Raw genomic sequence first — 22,402 nt, 5'->3', positions numbered from 1 at the left:
GGACTAGGGGGATGGGGGCAGGCAAGGTTGGAGATCAAGGGGAGGAGCTGGGGGAAGGTTTGTGAGAGCCTAAAATGGCGTTGCGGGGGGGGTAGCTCAGGATGCGGGGAAGAAGGGGAGGTAAAAGAGCCTGGAGGGGAGATTGGATTAAAGCTGGGAGCTGAGGGTTGGACTGGAGGCTGAAGGAAGGTTTGAAGGAGAGCTGGGAGGGGTCGATCAGAACTGGACAGGAGAAAACAGTCTGGAGGATAGCTAGGAGGGAGCTAGGGGATGAGAGGGCTGGACTGGGGCTATGGGAGAACTGGACAGGAGCTGGGAAGGCAGCGGGGCTGGACTGGGGCTGTGATGGGAAATGGAGGGAGACAGATTTCAGAATTGGAAAGGGCCCCCCTAACCTATTCTTGCACCAGGGCCCTGTTACACCACTGCATAGTGTGATAGACATGGCCATTTCCTGCAATATCTATGGGAGATCCTACTGAATTATATTTAAATGGCTTTGGAGTCAGTTGTATTAAAAATGCAAAATTTATATATTATTGTGGGATTGTCTGTAACTTCTCCAGCAGGGAGATGTGGCCAGTGTAAACTCTGGGGAAGTGTTAAGAGCTTCAAAGGATTATTTTAACCAATATGCCAGACAAGAAGGAACTTTTGAAACAGGCACAGTATAGTGGGTTTCCTAAGAAATATCTGGGGGGAGGTAAATGCAAATTCCCACCTCCAGACCCAACCCTTTGAAGCTATGTCCTGAGTAGAAAACCATTGTCTGACTGACTACCTGTTCACAATCTCTATCAAAATCCCCAGCTGTAAAAAGGAAAGGCCAACCTATGATTGTGGGTTCTTGTTCTGAGCAAAAGCTGTTATGAACTTATGACCATAGACAAATCCCTTGGTGTCATTTAAAGGACAGAATTCTACCAGAGCCCTTATTGGAGTTGGGGTGAACTCTGGTAAATTTATTAGCATGTGTGTAGGTTCTGGTATTGTTTTAAATGTTTCTCTGGAATTCTTTCACCTTAAAAATAAATATGCTTGCTTAGAAAGGGCTGCATGTTAACTTATAACCATGGGCAATTATGCTGTTTTTAGCCACTGAGGAGAAAGCAAAGCAGGCCTGCTTAGGCCATGCTGGCTTGCTGCAGAATTCACAGTATAGGAAGGGACCTGTGTAGCCTTGAAATACCCTGGTCAGGAGGCAGAGAGACATGGGTCTCCATCCAAGAGAGATGATGACTGAGAAGCTGGAACCTTGAGTGAGTTACTTGCTGTACCATGAGGGGGAAATAGAGGTGCAGTTGCCCTGAACAGTGACACGTAGGACTGCCAATGCATTGATGGTTATCTGAATATCAATAAACTATTCTTTACAACTGGAAAGCAGATGACAAAGCTGGCATTCTCTGAAAAGAGAGATTTGGCATTTCAAGTGGGCAGAAATTGGGCTAATAGCCTTATTTTTTTCCCCTTTAATTCAACCCCTGGGTAATATGTGGGTTTATTTGAAAATGTAGGGACTATATTTTATTTGATACAAAACTAACTTGCAGTTTTATTTGTTTTTCCTTTACCATTTTTCAGTCATAAACAGAACAATGTTTTTAAACATGTATTTTTCATTTCTAGGGTCACAGTAACTGCAATGTGCAACATGGATTTCAGTCGCTTCCCCCTGGACACACAGACGTGTTCACTGGAAATTGAAAGTTGTAAGTAAGCAGGATACATAGGCCAATATTTTCAAAAATGGGAGCCTAAAGTTAGGCTCCTAAATTTATGTAAGACGCCTAAGTAAATGGCCTATGGCCACGTCTAGACTACGCGCCGTATCGGCGCGTTAAAATCGATTGCTCGGGGATCGATATATCCCGTCTAATCTAGACGGGATATATCGATCCCTGAGCGCGCTTATATCGATTCCGGAACTCCACCAAAACCAACGGAGTTCCGGAATCGACATGGCGAGCCGCGGACATTGATCCCGCGCGGTGAAGACGGGTGAGTAAATCGATTTTAGATATTCGATTTCAGCTACGCTATTCTCATAGCTGAAATTGCGTATCTAAAATCGATTTCCGCGCATAGTGTAGACCTGGCCTATGTTTCAGAAGTGCAGAGCAACCTGCAAGTCCGACCAAAGTCCACAAACTGAAAACAACTAGGAAAGCTTTTTCTCCACTCTCTTTCAGTTACAATAATAGTAGGTGTGTTTACCTCAGATAATCCCACTGCACTGTACTACTCAACAAATAAATGAATGTACCTAATATGCGTCACAAATTTATCCAGAGTACAAACTAAACATACATTCAAACTAGCATCCCCATGGAGCTCCTTTTACTAAATCTGGCCTAACTTTGAATGTCCTGGCCTTCATACATATATATTTTTAAATAACTATATTCTATTGACATATTTTCCCCCTTGCATTGTTAAGAAGCATTTACACTCTTAATGCTGCTTTAACAGTTGTTTTGGGGGTTGGGGTGGGGTTTTGTTTGTTTGTCTTTTTTCTGGGAATAACTAACCCTGGCATAAAACCCAAGACTAGACAATTAAATCTAACTGGAACACAAGGAAAGAGGTGATTATTATGCCCCATAACAGTCACCATAACTCTCTGCAAGATGCAAGGCTAAGGCATCTTGAAATCAAACTATAGTGTTACCACTTTTTTCACCCAAGCAACTAGTCAAATTTTGGGGCCTTGAGAATGTTCCAGTTGAGAACAGAAATGGATGGAGACTGGTATTTTATCTGATGCAGTCTTGTTTATTTGCAAGATGTATACAAAGTCCTGCTCCTCTGAACGCAGGAGGAACCAAAACAAGGGAATAGTTTCTTTGTCTCCAGCCCCAATCCTCTTTAGTCAACGCTAGACCCAAAAGCTCTTTTTAGGGATCCTCTAGGGTCACATCATGTTTGAATATTCCAGCTTGGCTTTCTTGCTCTGCCTCAGACTCAGTTTCTTGTCTATCCCCTCAGCTAGACTCTCTCACACCCACAGGCTCACTCACCCACCTGGTCAGAACAGGAGGGAACCCTCTGCCCCCCCGTTGCTAGTTTGTGGTCAGACTCTATTAGGCCTTAAGTGTTTCTTACAATCATTTTAAACAAAGGGGACATTCACACAGCAGTTTCAACAAGGTTTTAACTCAACTCATAACAATGCTTAAACCAACTCATAACAATAACCAGAATGATCCTTTATCATAATTAGGGCTCTGTGTTTGTCATGTAGGTTGTGGAAGTCACAGATTCCGTGACTTTCTGCGACCTCCATGACTTCTCTGGTGGCTAGTGTGGCTGACCCAAGGGCTGCTACGTGGCCCAGCAGCCAGCCACACCAACCACTGCTGGAACAGCCTTGGGGCCAGCTGCACCAGCTGCTGCTCCAGCAGCCCCGGGCAACTGGCCTCAGGGACCACCTGAGCAGCAGCTGATGCGGCTGGCTCCAGGGAGTGCCTGAGCAGCAGTCTCCGGGTGAATGGAACAGCTGCTGCTCCAGCAACCCTCAGCAGCTGGTGCTGCGGGCCTCGCCCCCCCAGTAGTAATCCCCCCACCCCACAGGACACCCCCCCATCACAGCAGTGGATCCCGGCTACCCCTCTTCCCAGATTTCTCCCCCCTCCCAGTAACACTCCCCAAGATTCAGTCAGAGGTATTTATAGTATAAGTCAGGGGTTAGCAACCTCTCAGAAGTGGTGTGCTGAGTCTTCACTTATTCACTTTAACTTAAGGTTTCATGTGCCAGTAATACATTTTAACATTTTTTAGAAGGTCTCTCTCTATAAGTCTATATTATATAACTAAACTATTGTTGTACGTAAAGTAAACAAGGTTTTCAAAATCTTTAAGAAGCTTAATTTAAAATTTAATTAAAATGCTGATCTTACATTGCTGGCCCACTCAGCCCGCTGCCGGTCTGGGATTCTGTTCACCTAGTTTGGCAGCAGGCTGAGCGGGGCCTGTAGGACCCCAGCTGGCAAGGGACTGGCAGCCGGGACCCCAGACTGGCAGCGGGCTGAGTGGGGCCGATGCCTGGGACCCCAGACCAGGGGTGCAGGTGGGAATGTGCGGGGGGGAGTGCAGGAGCTCCCGTTTGGTGCTCAGGGTGAGGATGAGGATGTGGGGGGGTGCAAGAGTCAGGGCATAGGGGGTGGGGGGCTGGGTATATGTGGGGTTGCAGGAGTCAGAACGGCGGTTGGAGGTGTGTGAGGAGGTGCAGGAGTCAGGGTGGGGGATGGCTGGGTATGTGGAGGGGTTCAGAAGTCAGGGCTGGGGTTATGGGGAGTGCAGGGGTCAGGGAGAGGGTTGGGCATGTGGAGGGGAGTGCAGGGTTCGGGGCAGAGGGCCGTGTGTTGGGGGGGTTCAGGGGTCAGGGCAGAGGGCTTTGAGGGGGTTCGGGGTAGGGCAGAGGGATGGGGTGCTTGGCTTGTGGAGGGGATATGCCCGATTCCATCCCTTTCCCCAGGGCCCTGTCCGTCCCCACCTTTTCTCTGCCTCCTCCCTGGAGCAGCAAGCACACTTTGGCTCCGCTCCCCCTCGCAAGGGTGGTCAGCTGATCGGCACAGGAAGAAGAGGAGGAGGCGCAGGAAGGCAGCGCACTGGGGGAAAAAGCGGGGGAGGAGGGATCTTGGCTGCCGGCGGGATCAAACTTCTCCCTCCTGCCCCCACAGGAGACAGCAGTGAGCGGGGAGCTGAGTGGGGCTGGGACCCCAGCAGGTGGCAGGTAGCAGCGTGCCATTAAAAATCGGCTCACGTGCCATCTTTGGCATGCGTGCCGCAGGTTGCCAACCCCTGGTATAAGTCATGGACAGGTCACCAGCCATGAATTTTTGTTTATTGCCCATGACCTCTCCATGCTTTTTACTAAAAATACTCATGACTAAATTGTAGCCCTAACCATAATCACATGCACAGTCATCCATGACCATCACTAATACTGGACCAACTGACAGAAAATTTGCTGTTTCCACCAAAACTTTTATACTTACCTTTGCAGACTTATTGACACATTCTGAACTGTAGAGTCGATAATATTTGGTATAATTGCATTGCACCAAAGATTTACTCCTATTTTCCTAGATGCCTACACTGAAGATGATCTAATGCTGTACTGGAAGAATGGGAATGATTCCCTTAAAACAGATGAGAGGATATCGCTATCCCAGTTCCTTATACAGGAGTTTCACACCACCACAAAGCTTGCCTTTTACAGCAGTACAGGTAAGTGAATTTTGCTAAAGTTGTGAAATTGTGATGGATTTTTGCTTTCTCCCCTCCTTCCCCAATCAGATGAGATCAACTTTACCTCTGCCTTAAGAAATGGACTGGTATGTGGCTTCCTCTGGGGCCCATAAAAATAGCCCTTGAATTGGCCACAAAGGACTCACTAGCAAATGGTCCAAGGCATTCCCTTTCCTACAAGGGCTGAAGCATAGGCAAAGTTCATGCGGAATTGCAAACTTGGACTTAATGATTTGTTCATCACTGTGACAGGGTGTACCAGGCCCATGGTCCTACCACATCCTGCCCCAGGAAAGGGAGCAGAAGAGGTGAGTTCTGCAGGCTGTCTAAAGAGGCTGCAGGGAACAGCAAATCGGAGACCAGCAGGCTCTGCCTCAGTGACCTGAGTGATTCCCTTCTGTACCCTACACTCTTCACAGAGTGGATCTGCTGAGCTGTAATAGTCTTCACTGTTTCTGGTGTCAGCTCTGGTGCCCCTAGCAATAGGGATTTGCACCATCAGACATGCTCTTCTCATCTGTCTAATTCTTGGGGTCCCTGCCTTTCCTCTTGCAGCAAAACCTTTTAATGTGGCCCACCTCTCCACAATCAAAGCAATTAAACCTTGCCCTTCCTCCTTCATTCATCCCAGGGCAAGCCCCTTCTTAAATGCCCATAACATCTCCACGGCTGGGTTTCAGGCCTCCAGCCTGGTAAACCAACTGGGTGTGATGCAGCTCAAGCATTTCTGTATCCACTCCTGCTGTCTGGAGTGGGTCTCTTGCCATCAGTGTTGTGCTGCAAAGCAAGTGTTCTGTTGGTTCTCCAACAGCTGCATCAGCAGGGCCTGGGTCCGCTGCTTCTGCAGCACAGTGGCTACCTGCTGCTGCTATTCTGCCACTAGCAGGCAGATCACCTCTTCCATTGTAGTACCCCTTGTTTTCAGGAGTTGGGCCAAAAGGATCCCACTCTGTAACCACTTGTGATGGGACCCACTCACCTCACATGAGCTTCTATTATTGTGTGTGTGTGTATGCCTGCACTCTCTCTCTAGCTGCACCTGGCAGTTAACTTCTCTGGCAGGTTTCCAATGACTCAACCATCCATCCAGGTCACACATAGTCCATGTGTGTGTAACCCTTCTGCCCATCTGAGCATCTAGGGGTTCCGTTTCAATAACACAATGCAAAACCGGCTCGAACCCCGACCCAGTGACCTGGGACAATCACATACCATCCCCAGGCACCTCTAAGAGGCAATACTTCCCCTCTCGCAAGCACAGAGTCTGAGTGTAGCAAAATCCTTTTAATAAAGGAGGGAAACAATGCAGCATTATGTTGGGGAAACACAACAAACAGGATTCATAACACAAACCATGAGCAAAAGACCCATCCCCTAAGTAAGTTTGGCAGTGTCCTTTTCCCCTCAGGGTCTTAAGTCTAGCAACCCAAAAAATCACCCAAAGTCCCAAAAGTCCAACACCTCAAAAGTCTCTTGAGTCCAGCAATCCAAAAATCACCCCTAAATCCAACAACCCAAAAGTCTCTGTCCCTGGTCAGTGCAGCCTCAGAGTTCAAAAGTTTATCTGCAGAGTTTTACCTCCCAACCTGGGGGAGGGGACACAGCAGTGTTAAGGGGCACCTTACATGATCCAAAGCTGACTGCCTCACCTCTCCATGGGGTTCTGCTGCAGCCTTCATCACTAGCCACTCCACCAACTGCTCCGCTCCATAAGCCATCCCGTGAGCCACTCCAGCCATCCCACAAACTGCTCTGCTCTGCCAGCTGCTCAGCAACATATCTTCAGGCCCCCCCACAGCACTCAGTAATTTTAGCTCTTTACTGACTTCAGTTTGTAGTAGGGAAGCCTCAGTGCTGGAGCACCACTGGCCCAAAGTGAATTCAGCTCAGCAGCCTGTAACTAGACCCCTAATAGAATTAAAATTAGCTCTTACATTCCACAGTAGACAGAGAGAAGGAAATGCAATTGGTATTTCAGACCCTCCAAAAGGGCCCATACCATCAGGTACAAATACCTACCCCCAGTCTCTTCAATTCACTGGGGGGTTGGAACCTATGTCCCTTGTCTAGCAAGTGCTACTTAGTTGATGGCAAGTCCCTCTGTCATAAAACTGTTTCATTGTCCTTGATTCACATAATCAGGGTAACAACAGTTTATTCTTCCTGCACCAATAACAGAGAAACTGGGGATCCCACAGCAGCCAAAGTGACCATTTGGGCTGCTGTGGACTCATGCTAGGTGGGGTAGGTGTGCCTATGCAAACAAGATCAGCCCCTGAAGTTCTTTTCCACAATTCGCCACCAGATGTCAGGGTAGAGCTCATCCTGACTCTGCTTACATGTGAAACAAACACACAAAGCAGACCCCTTCCAGGGTACGTGATCCAATAGGGCCTACCTCAGTGCCCTCAGTACAGTCTTTGTAGCCCTCAGTCAGGGCTTGAACCTCAATCAGTCCAACAGAGCTTATCACAGTGCCCTCTGCTGGTATCAGCCTGCAGTCCCATCCCTAGGTTCAAACATCTACCAGTCCAACAAGGCCTATTGCAGTACCTTGGTTATGGCCCCTCCTGGGTTAGCCTTCAAACTATCTCTCATGCCTTCTGGGCTGTCTCTCAAATTGTCCCTGCTCTGGTATGGAGAAGTGCCCCCAGGGCTTCCTCCCTAGAGATTCTTCATAAGCCACTTCCCTAGTGGCTGGTGTGCGGGACCCAGGCCTGCCCAGTACTCCAGGTCCTGACTCAGGGACTCTGTAAGTAGCAGTTACCTGCTGCATCCCTTTATTAATTGCTGCATTTTCCTGGGCCACTTCCCCACCGCCCTAGTACCTTCATCCTTATCTCAGGGCTGAAGTTTTTCTTGAGTCTATGCAACCAGCCAGGAGCACCTTCTTTGCTCCCTGGTCCCTGCCAGCAACTGCTGTGTCCAGGTTCTGCAATTCCTGCACCTAGCCAGGAGCACCATCCTTGGACCCTGGCTCCAGACAGCACTGATCTGTCCAGCCCTCCAGCTCCTGCAGCCAACCAGGAGCACCCTCTTTGGTCCTCTGGCTCCAGCCAGCAACTGAACTGCTCTGTCCAGAAGCTCGTTTTTATATGAGGCTTGTGGTCTCTGATTGGCTGCTCCCTGCAGCTCTCTAGGCAGCCATGAAGATTCACCTCTTCTGCTCCCTTTCCTGGGCTAAGATGTGGTAGGACTGCAGAGCCTGGTACACCCTGCCACAATCACACTTCTCCCTTTGTGCAGTGCTGTGTAATGATCCATTTGTGTGCTATATAAAGAATAATAATCCCTGTATGGAAGCATGTTGCATTACAGCTGGGCCTCACAGTAATTGGGAATGTCCTTGACTGAAGTGTGGGAAGATTTGCAGATGCAAAGCTAATAGGCAATTTTAAATTTATATCCACATAGTTATCTGGTGCATTTGTTAGAATTATATATACAATGAAGGTCCCGATCCTATAAGCCCTCTCTGCATGGAAATCCCATTATTCCAGTCAGAACTGACTGCAACAGGAATTCCTTGCCCAGGGGGCTTTCAAGAACAGATGTGATGTTTGCTCTGAAGGTCCAGTCCTGTGAGGTGATGAGACTTCCAGAATATGAATGGTTTGATTAAGATCAACTCTGCTCTTAAATGGAGATGAACCTGTAGTGGTCACTTCTAATATTTTTCTTATAAGAAAGTATAGTAGTTCCACTGTGGATGTTGAAGTTATTTCAAAATATCCTATATTGTATTTGTGGATGGTTTTCCTTTGGTGTTAGTTTCCTTTTTTCCTTTTCTCTGTGGTACAGGATGGTACAATCGCCTGTACATTAACTTCACTTTACGCCGCCATATCTTCTTCTTCTTGCTGCAAACCTATTTCCCTGCCACTTTGATGGTCATGCTGTCCTGGGTGTCTTTCTGGATTGATCGCAGAGCTGTACCTGCCAGGGTCCCTTTAGGTAACAATAATCTTGTAATCAGCATACCTGAGTGACCATACACTAGCAAAGACCTACTTATTGAGACAATCTCATCAGCATCAATCCCCAGCCTCTGATATATGACAGACCACATTGCCACATAGTTTAGAATTCAGCTACTGAATTAATCTACTGCACTTGCTCACACACATGTAGGTTAGGATAGGCTGACCTCATTCATCTCTTCTTTATTACCCTAACAACACTTTAACTGTATTAGTCAGTATCACAAATGACAGATGCACACCAAAAACATAGGGAAGAACAAACACAGCATTCATTTTCTCATTCTGTTATTATATAATTATAATTAGGGTGGTCAAGCAACTAAAAAAATTAATTGTGATTAATTGTGCTGTTTAACACTAGAATATAATTTATTTAAATATTCTGGATGTTTTCTACATTTTCAAATATCTTGATTTCAATTACAACATAGAATACAAAGATTACAGTGCTCACTTTATATTTATTTTTATTACAAATATTTGCACTGTAAAAAGCAAACGAAATAGTATTTTTCTATTTACTTAATACAAGTACTGTAGTGCAATCTCTTTATCATGAAAGTGGAACTTACAAATGTAGAATTATGTGCAAAAAAACCCCTGCATTCAAAAACAAAACAATGTAAAATTTTAGAGCTTACAAGTCCAATCAGTCCTACTGCTTGTTCAGCCAGTCGCTCAGAAAAACAAGTTTGTTTACATTTGCAGAAGATAAATGTACCTTGACTTTAGCAAAGTTTTTGATACTGTCTAGTATGGATTGAATGAATGGACTATAAGGTGGATAATAGGATGGAAGGTGGACTTAGGATGGAAGAATCCCAAGCATTGCTACAGGCTGGGGACCGAATGGCTAAGTGGCAGTTCTGCAGAAAAGGACCTGGGGATTACAGTGGATGAGAAGCTGGATATGAGTCAACAGTGTGCCTTTGTTGCCAAGAAGGCTAATGGCATATTGGGCAGCATTAGTAGGAGCATTGCCAGCAGATCGAGGGAAGTGATTATTCCCCTCTATTCGGCACTAGTGAGGCCACATCTGGATTATTGCATCCAGTTTTGGGCCCACCACTACAAAAAGAATGTAAACAGATTGGAGATAGTCCAACGGAGGGCAATGAAAATGATTAGGCAGCTGGGGCACATGACTTATGATGAGAGGCTGAGGAAACTGGGCTTATTAGTCTGCAAAAGAAGAGTGAGGGGGGATTTGATAGCAGCTTCAGTTACCTGAAGGGGATTCAAAGAGGATGGAGCTTCGCTGTTTCAGTGGTGGCAGATGACAGAACAAGGAGCAATGGTCTCAAGTTGCAGTGGAGGAAGTCTAGGTTGGGTATTTCATTATTTCATTAGAAAGTGGTGAAGCACTGGAATGGGTTACTTAGGGAGGTGGGAATCTCATCTTAGAGGTTTTTAAGGCGCTTGACAAAGCCTGGCTGGGATGATTTAGTTGGTATTGGTCCTGCTTGAGCAGGGATTGGACTAGATGATCCTGGTCTCTTCCACCCTAATCTTCTATGATCTGTGAAGATAATCTGCCTGATCTTGTTTACAATGTCACTGAAGTGAAAACAGTTGTTTGCATGGCATTTTGTTGCCAGCATCACAGATATTTACATGCAGATCCGCAAAGATTCATATGTCCCTTAATGCTTCAACCACCATTCCAGAGGACATGCGTCCATGCTGACAACAGGTGCTACATTAGAACATAGAACAGCCGTACCGGGTCAGACCAAAGGTCCATCTAGCCTGTATCTGTCTACTGACAGTGCCAATGCCAGGTGCCCCAGAGGGAGGAAGCCAACAGACAATGATCAGTGATCTCTCTCCTGCCATCCAGCTCCATCCTCTGATGCAACAGAGGCAGACCCATTCTAACTTTTCTGGCTAATAGCCATTTATGACTTAGCCACCAGAATTTATCCAGTTCCCTTAAACATTGTTATAGTCCAGCCTTCACAACTCCTCAGGTAAGGAGTTCATAGGTGACTGTGCGCTGTGTGAAGAACTTCCATTTATTTGTTTAAACCTGCTACCTATAATTTCATTGGTGACCCTAGTTTTCTATTATGGGAATAAGTAAATAACTTTCCTTATTGACTTTCCTCATAACTCATAATTTATATACCTCTATCATATCCCCTCTCTCTCTTTCAAGCTGAAGAGGCCTAGCCTCTTTAATCTTCCTCGTATGGGCCCCTCTCAAATCCTATCATTTTAGTTGCCTTTCTGAACCTTTTCTAGTGCAGAATATCTTTTTGAGTGAGGAGACCACATCTGTACACAGTATTGAGATGTGGGTTCAGGATTTATATAAGGCAATAAATAATTCTCGTCTTCATTCTCTATCCCCTTTTTTAATGTACCAACATCCTGTTGCTTTTGACTCCGGCCTGTGCCTGTGTGGACATTTCAGAGAACTATCACCGATGACGCCAAGATCTTTCCTGACTCTTGAGCTAAAGTATCCCCATCATATTGTATGTAGAGTTGGGTCTTTTTTTCCAATGGCATTAACTTACATTCATCCACATTAATTTCATTGCCATTTTGTTTGCCATCACAGTTTTGGGAGATCTTTTTTGAAGTTCTTCACAATCTGCTGTCTTCACTATCTGCGTAGTTTAGTATCCACTGCAACTTCCACCCTTACGTTTCCCCCTTTCCCAGATTCATTAGACTAATTGAAATAGGATTGTCCTAGGCTGACCCTTGGGGAACACCACTAGTTACCCCTCTCCATTCTGAGAATTTACCATTAATTCCTACCCTTTGTTCCCTGTCCCAGTTCTCAATCCATGAAAGGACCTTCCCTTTTATCCCATGACAGCTTAATTTACATAAGAGCCTTTGGTGAGGGACCTTGTCAAAGGCTTTCTGGAAATCTATGTTCTGCTCGATAATAATCCAAAGTAGTGCAGACCAATGCATGTTCATTTTCATCATCTGAGTCAGATGCCACCAGCAGAAGGTTGTTTTTCTTCTTTGATGGTTTGGGTTCTGTAGTTTCTGCACCAGAGTGTTGCTCTTTTAAGATTCCTGAAAGCGTGCTCCACATCTCATCCCTCTGATTTTGGAAGGCACTTCAGATTCTTAAATCTTGGCCCTGTGGTGTAGCTATCTGTAGAAATTTCACTTTGATATCTTGTTTGCATTTTGTCAAATTTGCGGTGAAAGTGTTCTTAAAACGAACATGTTCTGGATCATCATCTGAGACTGCTATAGCATGAAATCTACGGCAGAATGAGGGTAAAACAGAGAAGGAGACATACAATTCTCCCCCAAGGACTTCAGGCACAAATTTAATTAATGCATTATTTTTTTAACAAGCATTATCAGCATGGAAGCATGTCCTCTGGAAAGATGGCCAAAGCATGAAGAGGCATATGAATCTTTAGCGCATCTGACTTGTCTACCTTGTGACATTAGTGTGACACTCTGTCTCTCAGGGGAACACCCCTGGCATACACATGTTCATCCTCATAATCTGATTGTGTGGTATCCAGTGCAAAGTTTGTTATGTCGAATGTCTTTGGAAGGCTCATGATGCACTGAGCATTGTTGTTACAGTAATGCTATAGGTTGTAATTTCATGTATATAGTTATGAGGCTGAAAATGTGTCCTCATGGCTTAAAACAAGCCCAGACAAAACTCCAAAAACAGAGGGGCAGTTCATCAGGGCATGTGTGGGACAAACCTAGCCCAGTCTCACAGGAACAAAGGACACTGGGGTAGGCAGCAACAAAAGAATCTGTTGGACTCTCGAAGGAGTCACCCCCCTTCCTTTGATCAGTTTGGAACTGCGATGAGGTAACACTCACTTGACTCTGAACGGGGAGGGGCAAAGCCAAGAGGGAAGAAAGGACATGCTAAAAGGGAGAGACATTTGCCATGCTCTTCCTCTTCCTTCCACCTGCATCTACAGATGTGACTGAAGTGCTGACCAAAGGGGAGAACCTGGCTGAAGAGCAGCCAGCCAGCCTGTGGTGAGAAGCATCTACATTTGTAAGGACATTGGAAGTGTTAAGATCATCTTAGAATATGTTTTGCTTTCATTTCATTTGACCAAATCCCACTTGTTATGATTTGACTTAAAATCACATAAAATCTATCTTTTGTAGCTAATAAATTTGTTTGTTTATTCTACCTGAAGCAGTGTGTTTGGTTTGAAGAGTGTCAGAGGCTCCCCTTGGGATAACAAGCCTGGTACATATCAATTTCTTTGTTAAATCGATGAACTCATATAAGCATTCAGCATCCAATGGGCATAACTGGACACTGCAAGATGGAGGTTCCTAGGGTTGTGTCTGGGACCGGAGATATCAGCTAGTGTCATTCGGTTGTGCAATCCAAGCAGCTTACATGCCAGAGGCTGTGCGTGAACAGCCCAGGAGTGGAGGTTCTCACAGCAGAGCAGGGTAAGGCTGGCTTCCACAGTCAAGGATTGGAGTGACCTAGCTGATCACCGATCCAGATAACACCAGGGGAACATCACAGCCAGTTACAATAGTGCCATGTGAACGCCTGTTCTCCCTTTCAGGTGACATTGTAATTAAGAAGTGGGCAGCATTATCCACCAAGAATGTAAACAAACTTGTTTCTCTTAGTGATTGGCTGAACAAGAAATAGGTCTGAGTGGACTTGTAGGCTCTAAAGTTTTACATTGTTTTGTTTTTGAGTGCAGTTTTTTTACACAGTTTTACATTTGTAAGTTGCATTTTCATTATAAAGAGAGTGCACTACAGTACTTGTATGAGGTGAATTGAAAAATACTATTTCTTTATCATTTTTACAGTGCAAATATTTGTAATAAAAATAATACAAAGTAAGCACTGTACACTTTGTATTCTGTGTTGTAACTGAAATCGATATATTTGAAAATGTAGAAAAAAATCCTAAAATATTTAATAAATTTCAATTGGTATTTTATTGTTTAAAAGTGCAACTAATCGTGATTAATTTTTTTAGTTTACTGCGATTAATCAACAGCCCTAATTATAATACATAGCAAGTACAGAGCATTTTCCATCCATAGGTCTCAAATCACTTTACAAATTCTAGCAGAAAAAGAGGTGAAAACCAGCATCAGCAACTCTCTGTTCAATCTTACAACATTTTTCTTTACAATAAAATTAACTATCGTTGGAATTAAAATATTAGGTGATATTTTCAAAGAAGTCTATGGGATTTAGCTCTCAGTTCTATAACGAACTACATGCAGGCAGACCCCTAGGCTTACTTTGTAAGATTGAGATCTTAGACACATCCTTTCCTTTAAAATTTATGTTCTAAATACCTTATCCTTAATTAATCATTATTAGTATTTCTCACAAACTTTGAGTCCAATCCCACTCCCACTGATTTCAACTTGAACCAGGATCAGGGCCATATTTATTGCAAATTAACTTGCTTAATGGAGAGAATATGTATAGACATAGAACAGATATGAATGGAACATATGTATTCATGTTTCTATTACAAAATGGTTGACATTTATATCAAGGCAGTGATATCAAAAGCTTAGAAATCTAGTTGAGAGTTACAGCAATAGAAAGTAAACACATAGTGCTTATGTAGAACTTTTCATTTTCAAAGCGGTTTACTAACATTAAGTAATTAATCCTGCTAAGAGCCCTGCCTGTGAGGAAGGTATATAGGATTATCCCTATTTTACAAATGGTAAACAATAGTAGGAGGCAACTTAATTACAGCCAGATTCTCATGCTCTGGCATGTTGAGTAGTAGCTTCATCCATGAGACATCCTGCTAGAATCAGTGGGATTTCTCACAGAATAATGTACTACTCAACCTGAATAAAGCTATCAGACTCTGTCCCTTAACCTCTCTGCCTCCAAGGGAGCTCACTTCTGGCACATTCTTGGGGAGTTGCTGAGCTGAGTACTATGACATTTGGTCTTCTGCTACTCATTCTTGAGGGATTTAATTTTCTCTTGACACTGAGGTCCTTTTTGGTAGATCCTTTCCTCAGCTAGCTTTTTGGAAATGACATCATAGAACTGTAGATTTTGTGTCCTGCCCCCAAAATCATGCCTTTTGCTGTCCTCACACCAGAGATCGACCAAAACCCTGGTGTCAGTCTCTGGTCAGCTGGCAGGATGGTGGGAATATGATCTCCCTGGCACCAGCTCTTCCGTTCACATGTTGTAGAAGCACAATAGAAATGCTGCAGGTATAGCAAGCCATGTGCAATATGAGGTTCAAATGTATACCAATGTATATGAGCTGGTAGGTGACTCCCAATGCAGAAGCAGGGAGTAGGCAGATGGCACAAAAACCCAGGCTAGGGGGAATTGTGGAAAGGCACTGGAAAATTAACAGTGCCCGAGTTGCTTAGTCTGCATCCACACTGCAGAGTGCTCATGTTAGAAGCTTAAGTGTTGGCAGCAGTCAAGTGTTAGCCTTTATTCCCATTAACTGCCTCCCATGTAAAGCACCCTAACATGTGGACAAGAGGTTTTTGTGTGGATGGAAGTTCAGGTTAGGGACAGCACTCGAGTAAGAACGCAAAATTAACTTTGTACTGAAGACAACCCCTTAGTATGAGAATCAGGGTTAGAAATCAGGGATTTCTGGATCCCACTAAGCCACCTCTGAAACTGAAAGAAGACATTTTAAGGAGAAATCAGAACTTCAGAAATAGGGCCTCATGTTTGCTGTAAAGAACACAGTTTGAATTGTCTTCACTGTTTATGTCTAATGGATGATGGTGTGTTCCCAGGAATAACTACGGTACTGACCATGTCTACAATCATTACTGGTGTAAATGCCTCCATGCCTCGAGTTTCCTACATCAAAGCTGTGGACATTTACCTCTGGGTCAGTTTTGTGTTCGTCTTTCTCTCAGTGTTGGAATATGCAGCAGTGAACTACCTGACAACAGTGCAAGAGCGGAAGGAGAGGAAGCTGCGAGACAAAGTGAGTTTACTATGTCCAGTGCTGTTGTATGTAATTGAAATAGGTGTTTGAATGGGCTGATTGTGCTTCAAAAGTCTGCAGCCACAATGTGAAAAATCTAAGCTTCCTTGGAAGAATAGAGCATGTACAAAAAGTATGAGTACAGCATTCCTTGTTAGACAGTTTAAAGATTAGCTAACGTCATCTGGAACCCTATCCCACTGAAGTTTCTTCAGCATGTAAAGTCTACTGGACAAAATCCCTATTCATATTGTAATGTAACTTTTTGGTATTTTTTCTTTGAAATTCTCTCTCTTTGTAGTTAAGAGACTAACTTGCAAATAGCACCAGATGGAAATAGTATTGTGAATGGAGTGGGTGTTCAGATAACAAGGAAGATTCAAACACATCTTAGGCTCTGTTTACAATGTGCCATTAAAAATGTGCATCCTCTCAGGAATATTTGTAATTGTAAAGAAGTGGAGTTCTCACCCTTCTCCAGAAACAGTCTAGACTGCAGTGATTCAAATTTATCCCTTTGCCTTTGCTTATATGTTTAACAACAACAAAATCCTGCACCTATGCCTTCCTCTTGAGCTTCACTTTTCCTAAGGTTTTCTTCCTGCAAGTTCCTTCTCTCCTTCCCCATAGTTCCCTCTGCTTCAAGGAGAGACTCCAGCTCTCTTTAGAACCTGGAGTGGAGCTAACAGGATCTATCAACTTTGCTTTCTCTTGCTAGGAATCTCTGCATCTTTACACAGAGTTCTAACTAGAGCTGGTTGAAAATATTCCAGTGAAACATTGTTCTGTTGGAAAATGCTGATTCATCAAAATGAAACATTCTGTGGCAACATGTTGATTTCGAAAAAATTTTGCTTAGAAAAAAGCTAACCAAAGTATTTAAATAAGGCTTCAATCCTATCAGAACGAAGTGTCTCCATTTTTTGTTTTGCAACAACTTGTCCTGTAGAAACTTATATTATTATAAAGTATAACATTTAAAAAAGGAATAGATGAAATGACACAAAAAGTTTGTTTTGTGGGAAATTCAGAATGAAAGCAAATTTCAAAATAGCAGAATTTCCTGAGAAACAGAAATTGCAGTTCGTGCTCAGCCCTACTTGTAACACATGATATATGGCTGATTCAGCAGAAAAGCCTATCTTCCTGTGTAGGGTCCTGGAACTTATCATGCTCTTCTAGCATGGACAAGCCTTCACAATTTTTATAGTAACCTGACAAATAAAATCCCATCCTTTGTTGTCATATAAAAGTATGAAAGATGGTAAATACTACAAATTATACAACGTGAAGCCCGGTGATCAGGGGCTACAAAAGTAAAATGAGCTCCATCCAGTTGGATCCAGGGACACCCCTGCAGGGAGCTGGCACCCAGCAGTACTCCTTTAGCTTTCCCTCACCCCTGACAGCATGATTCCCTTGTTCACACTCCTTGCAGCATCTGCACCAAGGAAAGAAAAGGTCCCCATGAGGGCATGCTACAGAGGGAGCTGTTGCTACTGCTCTCTCTTCCTCTGTCCCCCAGCAGCCTGGTTTCCACCAGGATTTGCTCCCTCTGCCTATGTAAGGAAGAGGAGGAGCATCAGGTCCAGATAGCTCCAAATACCTATCTCATATAACTACACTCAACCTTATTCACAGCTTCCTTGTACTTGCGGACTACCTCAGCCCCGGCCCATGATGATGGACGGCAGCTACAGCGATGGAGATGTGAATGAACTGGGACACTATGTGTCTGAGAACGGAGATAAACCAGACAGAATGATGATGCAGCTGACACTTGGTTCTGAAAGGAGTTCAAGCAGGAGGAAAAGCCAGAAATACGTCAGCATGCGCATCGACACCCATGCCATTGACAAGTATTCCAGAATAATATTCCCAGGCTCATACATTTTATTTAATTTGATATACTGGTCCATTTTTTCATAAATATCAGTTATTTCTCTAGTCAATTTCCGCATGTCACACTGTGTTACTGTTTAAAATTAACATCCATCATGCTAATAAACAGCAAATGGAGGAAACACTTAATTTTAATGCTACTTGACTAATCAGAATTTTGATACATTGATTATATAAAATCCATCTGTTGTAAAACATGTTTATACACACTTCAGCTTTGAACTAAAAACTAGAATCCATTGCATAACTTTTTTACTAATTTTAAGCTGTACTATGTTCCCTCTTGTGCCTCGTGGGCCACTCTAATTTGTTTTAATAGATGGCAAGAATAATCATCAGCTGCTCATATAGGGTACATCACTCATTTTATGCCTCAGAAACCTTTTCTAGACTAATGGCCTGATCCTGCAAATACTTAAGCATGTGCATAAGTTTCCTGACTTAAGCAGTTCCATTGAGTTCAATGGCAATATTCACACGAGGAAGGTTACCCAGGTACTTATGTGTTCAGGAGAGGTATTACAAGCAATGGAAAATGTATTGATGTTTAAAGCTTTCTTCCCCTGGTTAATGCATGCTTTGGTTAGCATTGTGTTGGAGTAACTGAAAGAGCCAAATACTAATGTCTTGTACAGCACCCGTGCCCCCTTTTGTTCATTCCTGAAAGGAAATGCTTTCAAGCTGCTTTGAATTAACCTGTTTTAAGTGTAACCAACAGTATATATTTACTAAGCAATTCACCCAAACCTTCCTAATTGAAATGAGATTTTTTTTTCAACACAAACAAAATACTCTTAAAAAAAAATGTGCAGGAGGCTTTCAGTGGAGCTGGGTAGATCTACAGAGCAATAAGAGACAACAGGCATGGCTGCACCAGGCCTGGGTCCGCTGATTCAGGCTCACAGGGCTCAGACCGCAGGGCTTATGAAATTGCAGTGTAGATGTTAAGGCTTGGGCTGGAGCCCGGGCACTGAAACCCCACAAGGGGAGGGTCTCAGAGCCCAGGACTCCAGCTTGAGCTCAAACAATTATGCTGCAATTTTACAGCCCCGCTGCCCGAGCCCAAGTCAGCTGACCTGGGCCCTGAGACTTGGTCCCACAGGTTTTTTATCGCAGTATAGACATACCCTGAGAGTTTTGCCAATGAATTCACCATAGGAGGGAACAAGCCTGTTGGTGTCACTAAGGATAATCCTAAGTAACTTAAAAGGTAAAAGGCAATAAGGATATACAGTCTCCCTGTTTAGGCCTCAGATGAGCAGAAGTTCTTCCATGTTTAAACTCTAATTGACCTAACAGGCCCAATAAATAAAGCCAGGATGCAATGTCCCCCTTATCAGTTGCCATACAGCTCAAACTGGTCTAAAGCAGAAATAATGAGGCCTGTGCACCTTTAGCAGAAGGACAAGATAACTTGCAGAAGGAAAAAACTTACTAATGAGCTGCCATGGCCAAGATTACTTAATGCACCTTGCGCTTACGTAACTGCTACAGGGGGAGGAAGGAGAAGAGGGAGGGGGAAGACAAAGAAGTGTGTGAGAAAAGAATGCTGCAGCCGGACAGAAGAGGGAGGGGAAACGGGGGCTTGCTTGTCAGTGAGAAAAGTTCTCATGGATATAAAGGAACAGACTGCTTATTTTAGGTGTGCTGGATTTGAGGCATGTCAAGTCTCCCAGCACCACTTTGAGATCTCAAATAAACTTGTTTTGCTTCTCTACCCTGGTGTGTTTATTGGCGTGGTGCACACCGGGTGATGGACCCCCCTGCTGTTGCCCCCCTCGGGCACTTTGTGCCGGCAACATTTCTTGGCGCCCAACGTGGGGCTTGGGGCTAAATTAGCCTTGCCTGGACCCCTCTCGGCGGCCAACAGACCGCGGCAACGACCGACGCCCAGTGCGCACCCGTGATTTCATCGGGGGCCTCGGCGGAGACCGCGGTGTGAGCGACCCAGAGGGCACAACGGTGCAACGCGCTCAAGTAGTGGAGAAGCAGTTGTGGGCGACGGTGAGGAACCGGTCCCTTGGATAAGCAGGAACAGTCCAGTGGTGTGGACTTAGGCCCGAGGCTGGGGACACCCAGTCGTTGTAATTCCCATTAGATGATAGAGCGTCATATAATGGGTCAAGAGCATGGTATGGGGCGCCAGGTATGGTGTACACTCACTGTTACCGGAAGACGCCCAAAGTACCCTGTGAAGCAAAAGCTCGTAACCAGAACTACTCTAACGCAAGCCCGGTAACTAGTAAATCTTTAGAAGGTCCAACCCATGGTGGGTTGACTTGGCCTGGCATCGTCCGGTAAAAAAGCTGCCTGGGTCTAAAAGTGTGTGTATCCATCTTCCCTTCCCCTTTCCTTTCCATGTAGGCTACTGACAGTCTAATCATCTCACTGGATGCAATCAAAGTAAGTGGCGCGGTCTCCCAGAGACTAGCCGAAGCTCTTTGCTGAAGGGAGGTGTAAAAAAGTCGTGGCCATCCTCGTTAGCCTCTCCTGTGTACGTACCCTGTAGGAAAAAATCCTTAGTTTATAAGCCGCTAGCGCGGACTGGGCACCCTCCCTGTGTGTGTAAGTGGAAAATGGGTGGGGAACAGTTTAAACAGTCCATCTCACCCTCTAAGGGTACCCCCACATTTTACATGTACGTAGATTGTGGTTCAACAACCTGCAGGTATTAAAAAAATTAAAATATTTACACACGTAAAAATCCATCTAAACAATGCCCACTAAAAGGTACTTCAGTCTAGATAAAATCATACATCTAAAAGAAGTGTTTAATCACCAAAAAAACCCTAACATAGCGTAAGCAAATTTATCTATTGAAAAAAAAAAGGGTTAATTTAAAATTCAGCTTGGCCCAGAAATAAAAAATAAGTTGCTCTGTGTTCAAGGTCAAAAATCAACGCAGGCTATGCTAAGTACCAAAAAACCCCCCTGCTTTCGGCCCTAGCTGGCTGTGAAAAAAGAAAAATTGACAAAGGTAAACCAAAGGCAATACAAGTTACAAAACTAACATTACATTTGCAAAGCTTAACTGTCCAGTAAAACCCAACAGTGTGCCTTTGTAACCCCAGAGCCGGTGTGGCTTGGTGACACCAAAAAAGCCACAGGCAGCCGACCTGGACTGGAATCTCTAAAAAAATGCCACAGAAAATTCCAGGGTGTAAAAAAACAGCCCTCCCAAAAGTAAAAGCATGTTAAAAATTCTAGACAAGCTGTGTACAGGATAATCTCCTGTCCACCTCTCCCCCTTTTCTAAACATTATACACAAAAGTGGCCAGTCTGAACGTATATGTGTAAGTATAAAAGGGGCTTGGGGCATCAAAGTTTTCCTGAGTGATGTGGGAGCGTTCCCAACACTGTTTTATTATTTTATTAATGGAGCTTTAAAAATTCAGTTATATGGTGTGTTTTCGTTATCTTCCCCCAATAATCCTGTAGTGTCAGCCTAATCACCTGACACGACGGATAAATTGGTAACAAAAATTTGTCACAGTTTGGTAAGCAATTAAAAAGGGGGAAGCCCTGCAAAATTTACACCATCTATTTGTTTTACCATTGTTATTTTATGTTTGCTTTGCTTGGTACTGCTGGTGTTATATGTTAAAAACTGCATGACTAAAAGTGAACCCTAATAGAATAAGAAAATGCTATCTGGTTCTGGTTCTGTTCTGTTTAACCAGTTACTGTTGTTTTTCTGCTCTGTTCATTTGGGCGTGAAAAGTGTGGGCGAAACTAAACCTCTTGTTCGTAATTCCTCAGAGTAAAAGCCATGCGTGCAAGAAAGCTCTAAGGTCAAATTAAAATCCTTCTGTCCCGTCCCCTGTAGTGGTCAGTGTATAGAAGTGGGAAAGCCTGGCTTAAACTGTAATTTCCTCTCCTCTCTGTGTAATTCTCTTTTCTGTTTAAGTGTCAGCAGACAAATAAATGGGTCTCTGGGTAAACCCTCTAAAGGGGTTTGAATTATATGTTAAATAAATGGCCTTTGCCCAATGGGCCATGTGTTTTTGTCCAGGTGGCAAGCTATCATAGCTTCCTACTCAGATTTGAACCTTAGCGTTCATAAACTGAGAAGCTAGCATGAAACCTTCTAAGCTAAATTACCAGCTTAGGTCTTATCTCGCTGCCACCAGACAGAGGATTACAGTGCCTGTCCCACTCTGGTCTCCCCAAATCTTCCCTGGGGGAACCCCAAGAACCCAAATCCCTTGGATTCTTAAAACAAGGAGAAATAACTCATTCCCCCCTCCTTTTACCCCTCCCAGGCTTTCCTTTCTGGGCTAACCTGAGAGTTACTGATGCAACGTCTTTACATCACAATACCAAGAA

The 22,402-nt window shown here is 44.1% G+C and overlaps 2 protein-coding genes across 4 annotated transcripts in view; one reads left to right on the top strand and one right to left on the bottom strand.

Moving 5' to 3' along the window:
- Nucleotides 1-18,999, top strand: part of LOC116824375 (gamma-aminobutyric acid receptor subunit rho-1) — a 108,746-nt gene extending 89,747 nt beyond the window's left edge. For all 3 annotated transcript variants that reach the window (XM_032779595.2, XM_032779594.2, XM_032779593.2), the window contains 5 exons: nucleotides 1,630-1,712; nucleotides 5,092-5,232; nucleotides 9,055-9,207; nucleotides 15,977-16,173; nucleotides 17,815-18,999. In XM_032779595.2, the coding sequence (XP_032635486.1) occupies nucleotides 1,630-1,712; nucleotides 5,092-5,232; nucleotides 9,055-9,207; nucleotides 15,977-16,173; nucleotides 17,815-18,102 (862 nt within the window). In that variant the 3' untranslated portion in view covers nucleotides 18,103-18,999. The remainder of the gene's footprint in view (nucleotides 1-1,629; nucleotides 1,713-5,091; nucleotides 5,233-9,054; nucleotides 9,208-15,976; nucleotides 16,174-17,814) is intronic.
- PM20D2 (peptidase M20 domain containing 2) overlaps nucleotides 1-22,402 on the bottom strand; it is a 217,763-nt gene that overhangs the window by 144,931 nt on the left and 50,430 nt on the right. The window lies entirely within an intron of this gene.

The sequence above is a fragment of the Chelonoidis abingdonii genome, chromosome 3, assembly GCF_003597395.2.
Source record: "Chelonoidis abingdonii isolate Lonesome George chromosome 3, CheloAbing_2.0, whole genome shotgun sequence".
NCBI lineage: Eukaryota > Metazoa > Chordata > Testudines > Testudinidae > Chelonoidis > Chelonoidis abingdonii.
Note: the sequence above shows the minus strand (reverse complement) of the source record. Positions and strands in the feature narration are given on the sequence as shown.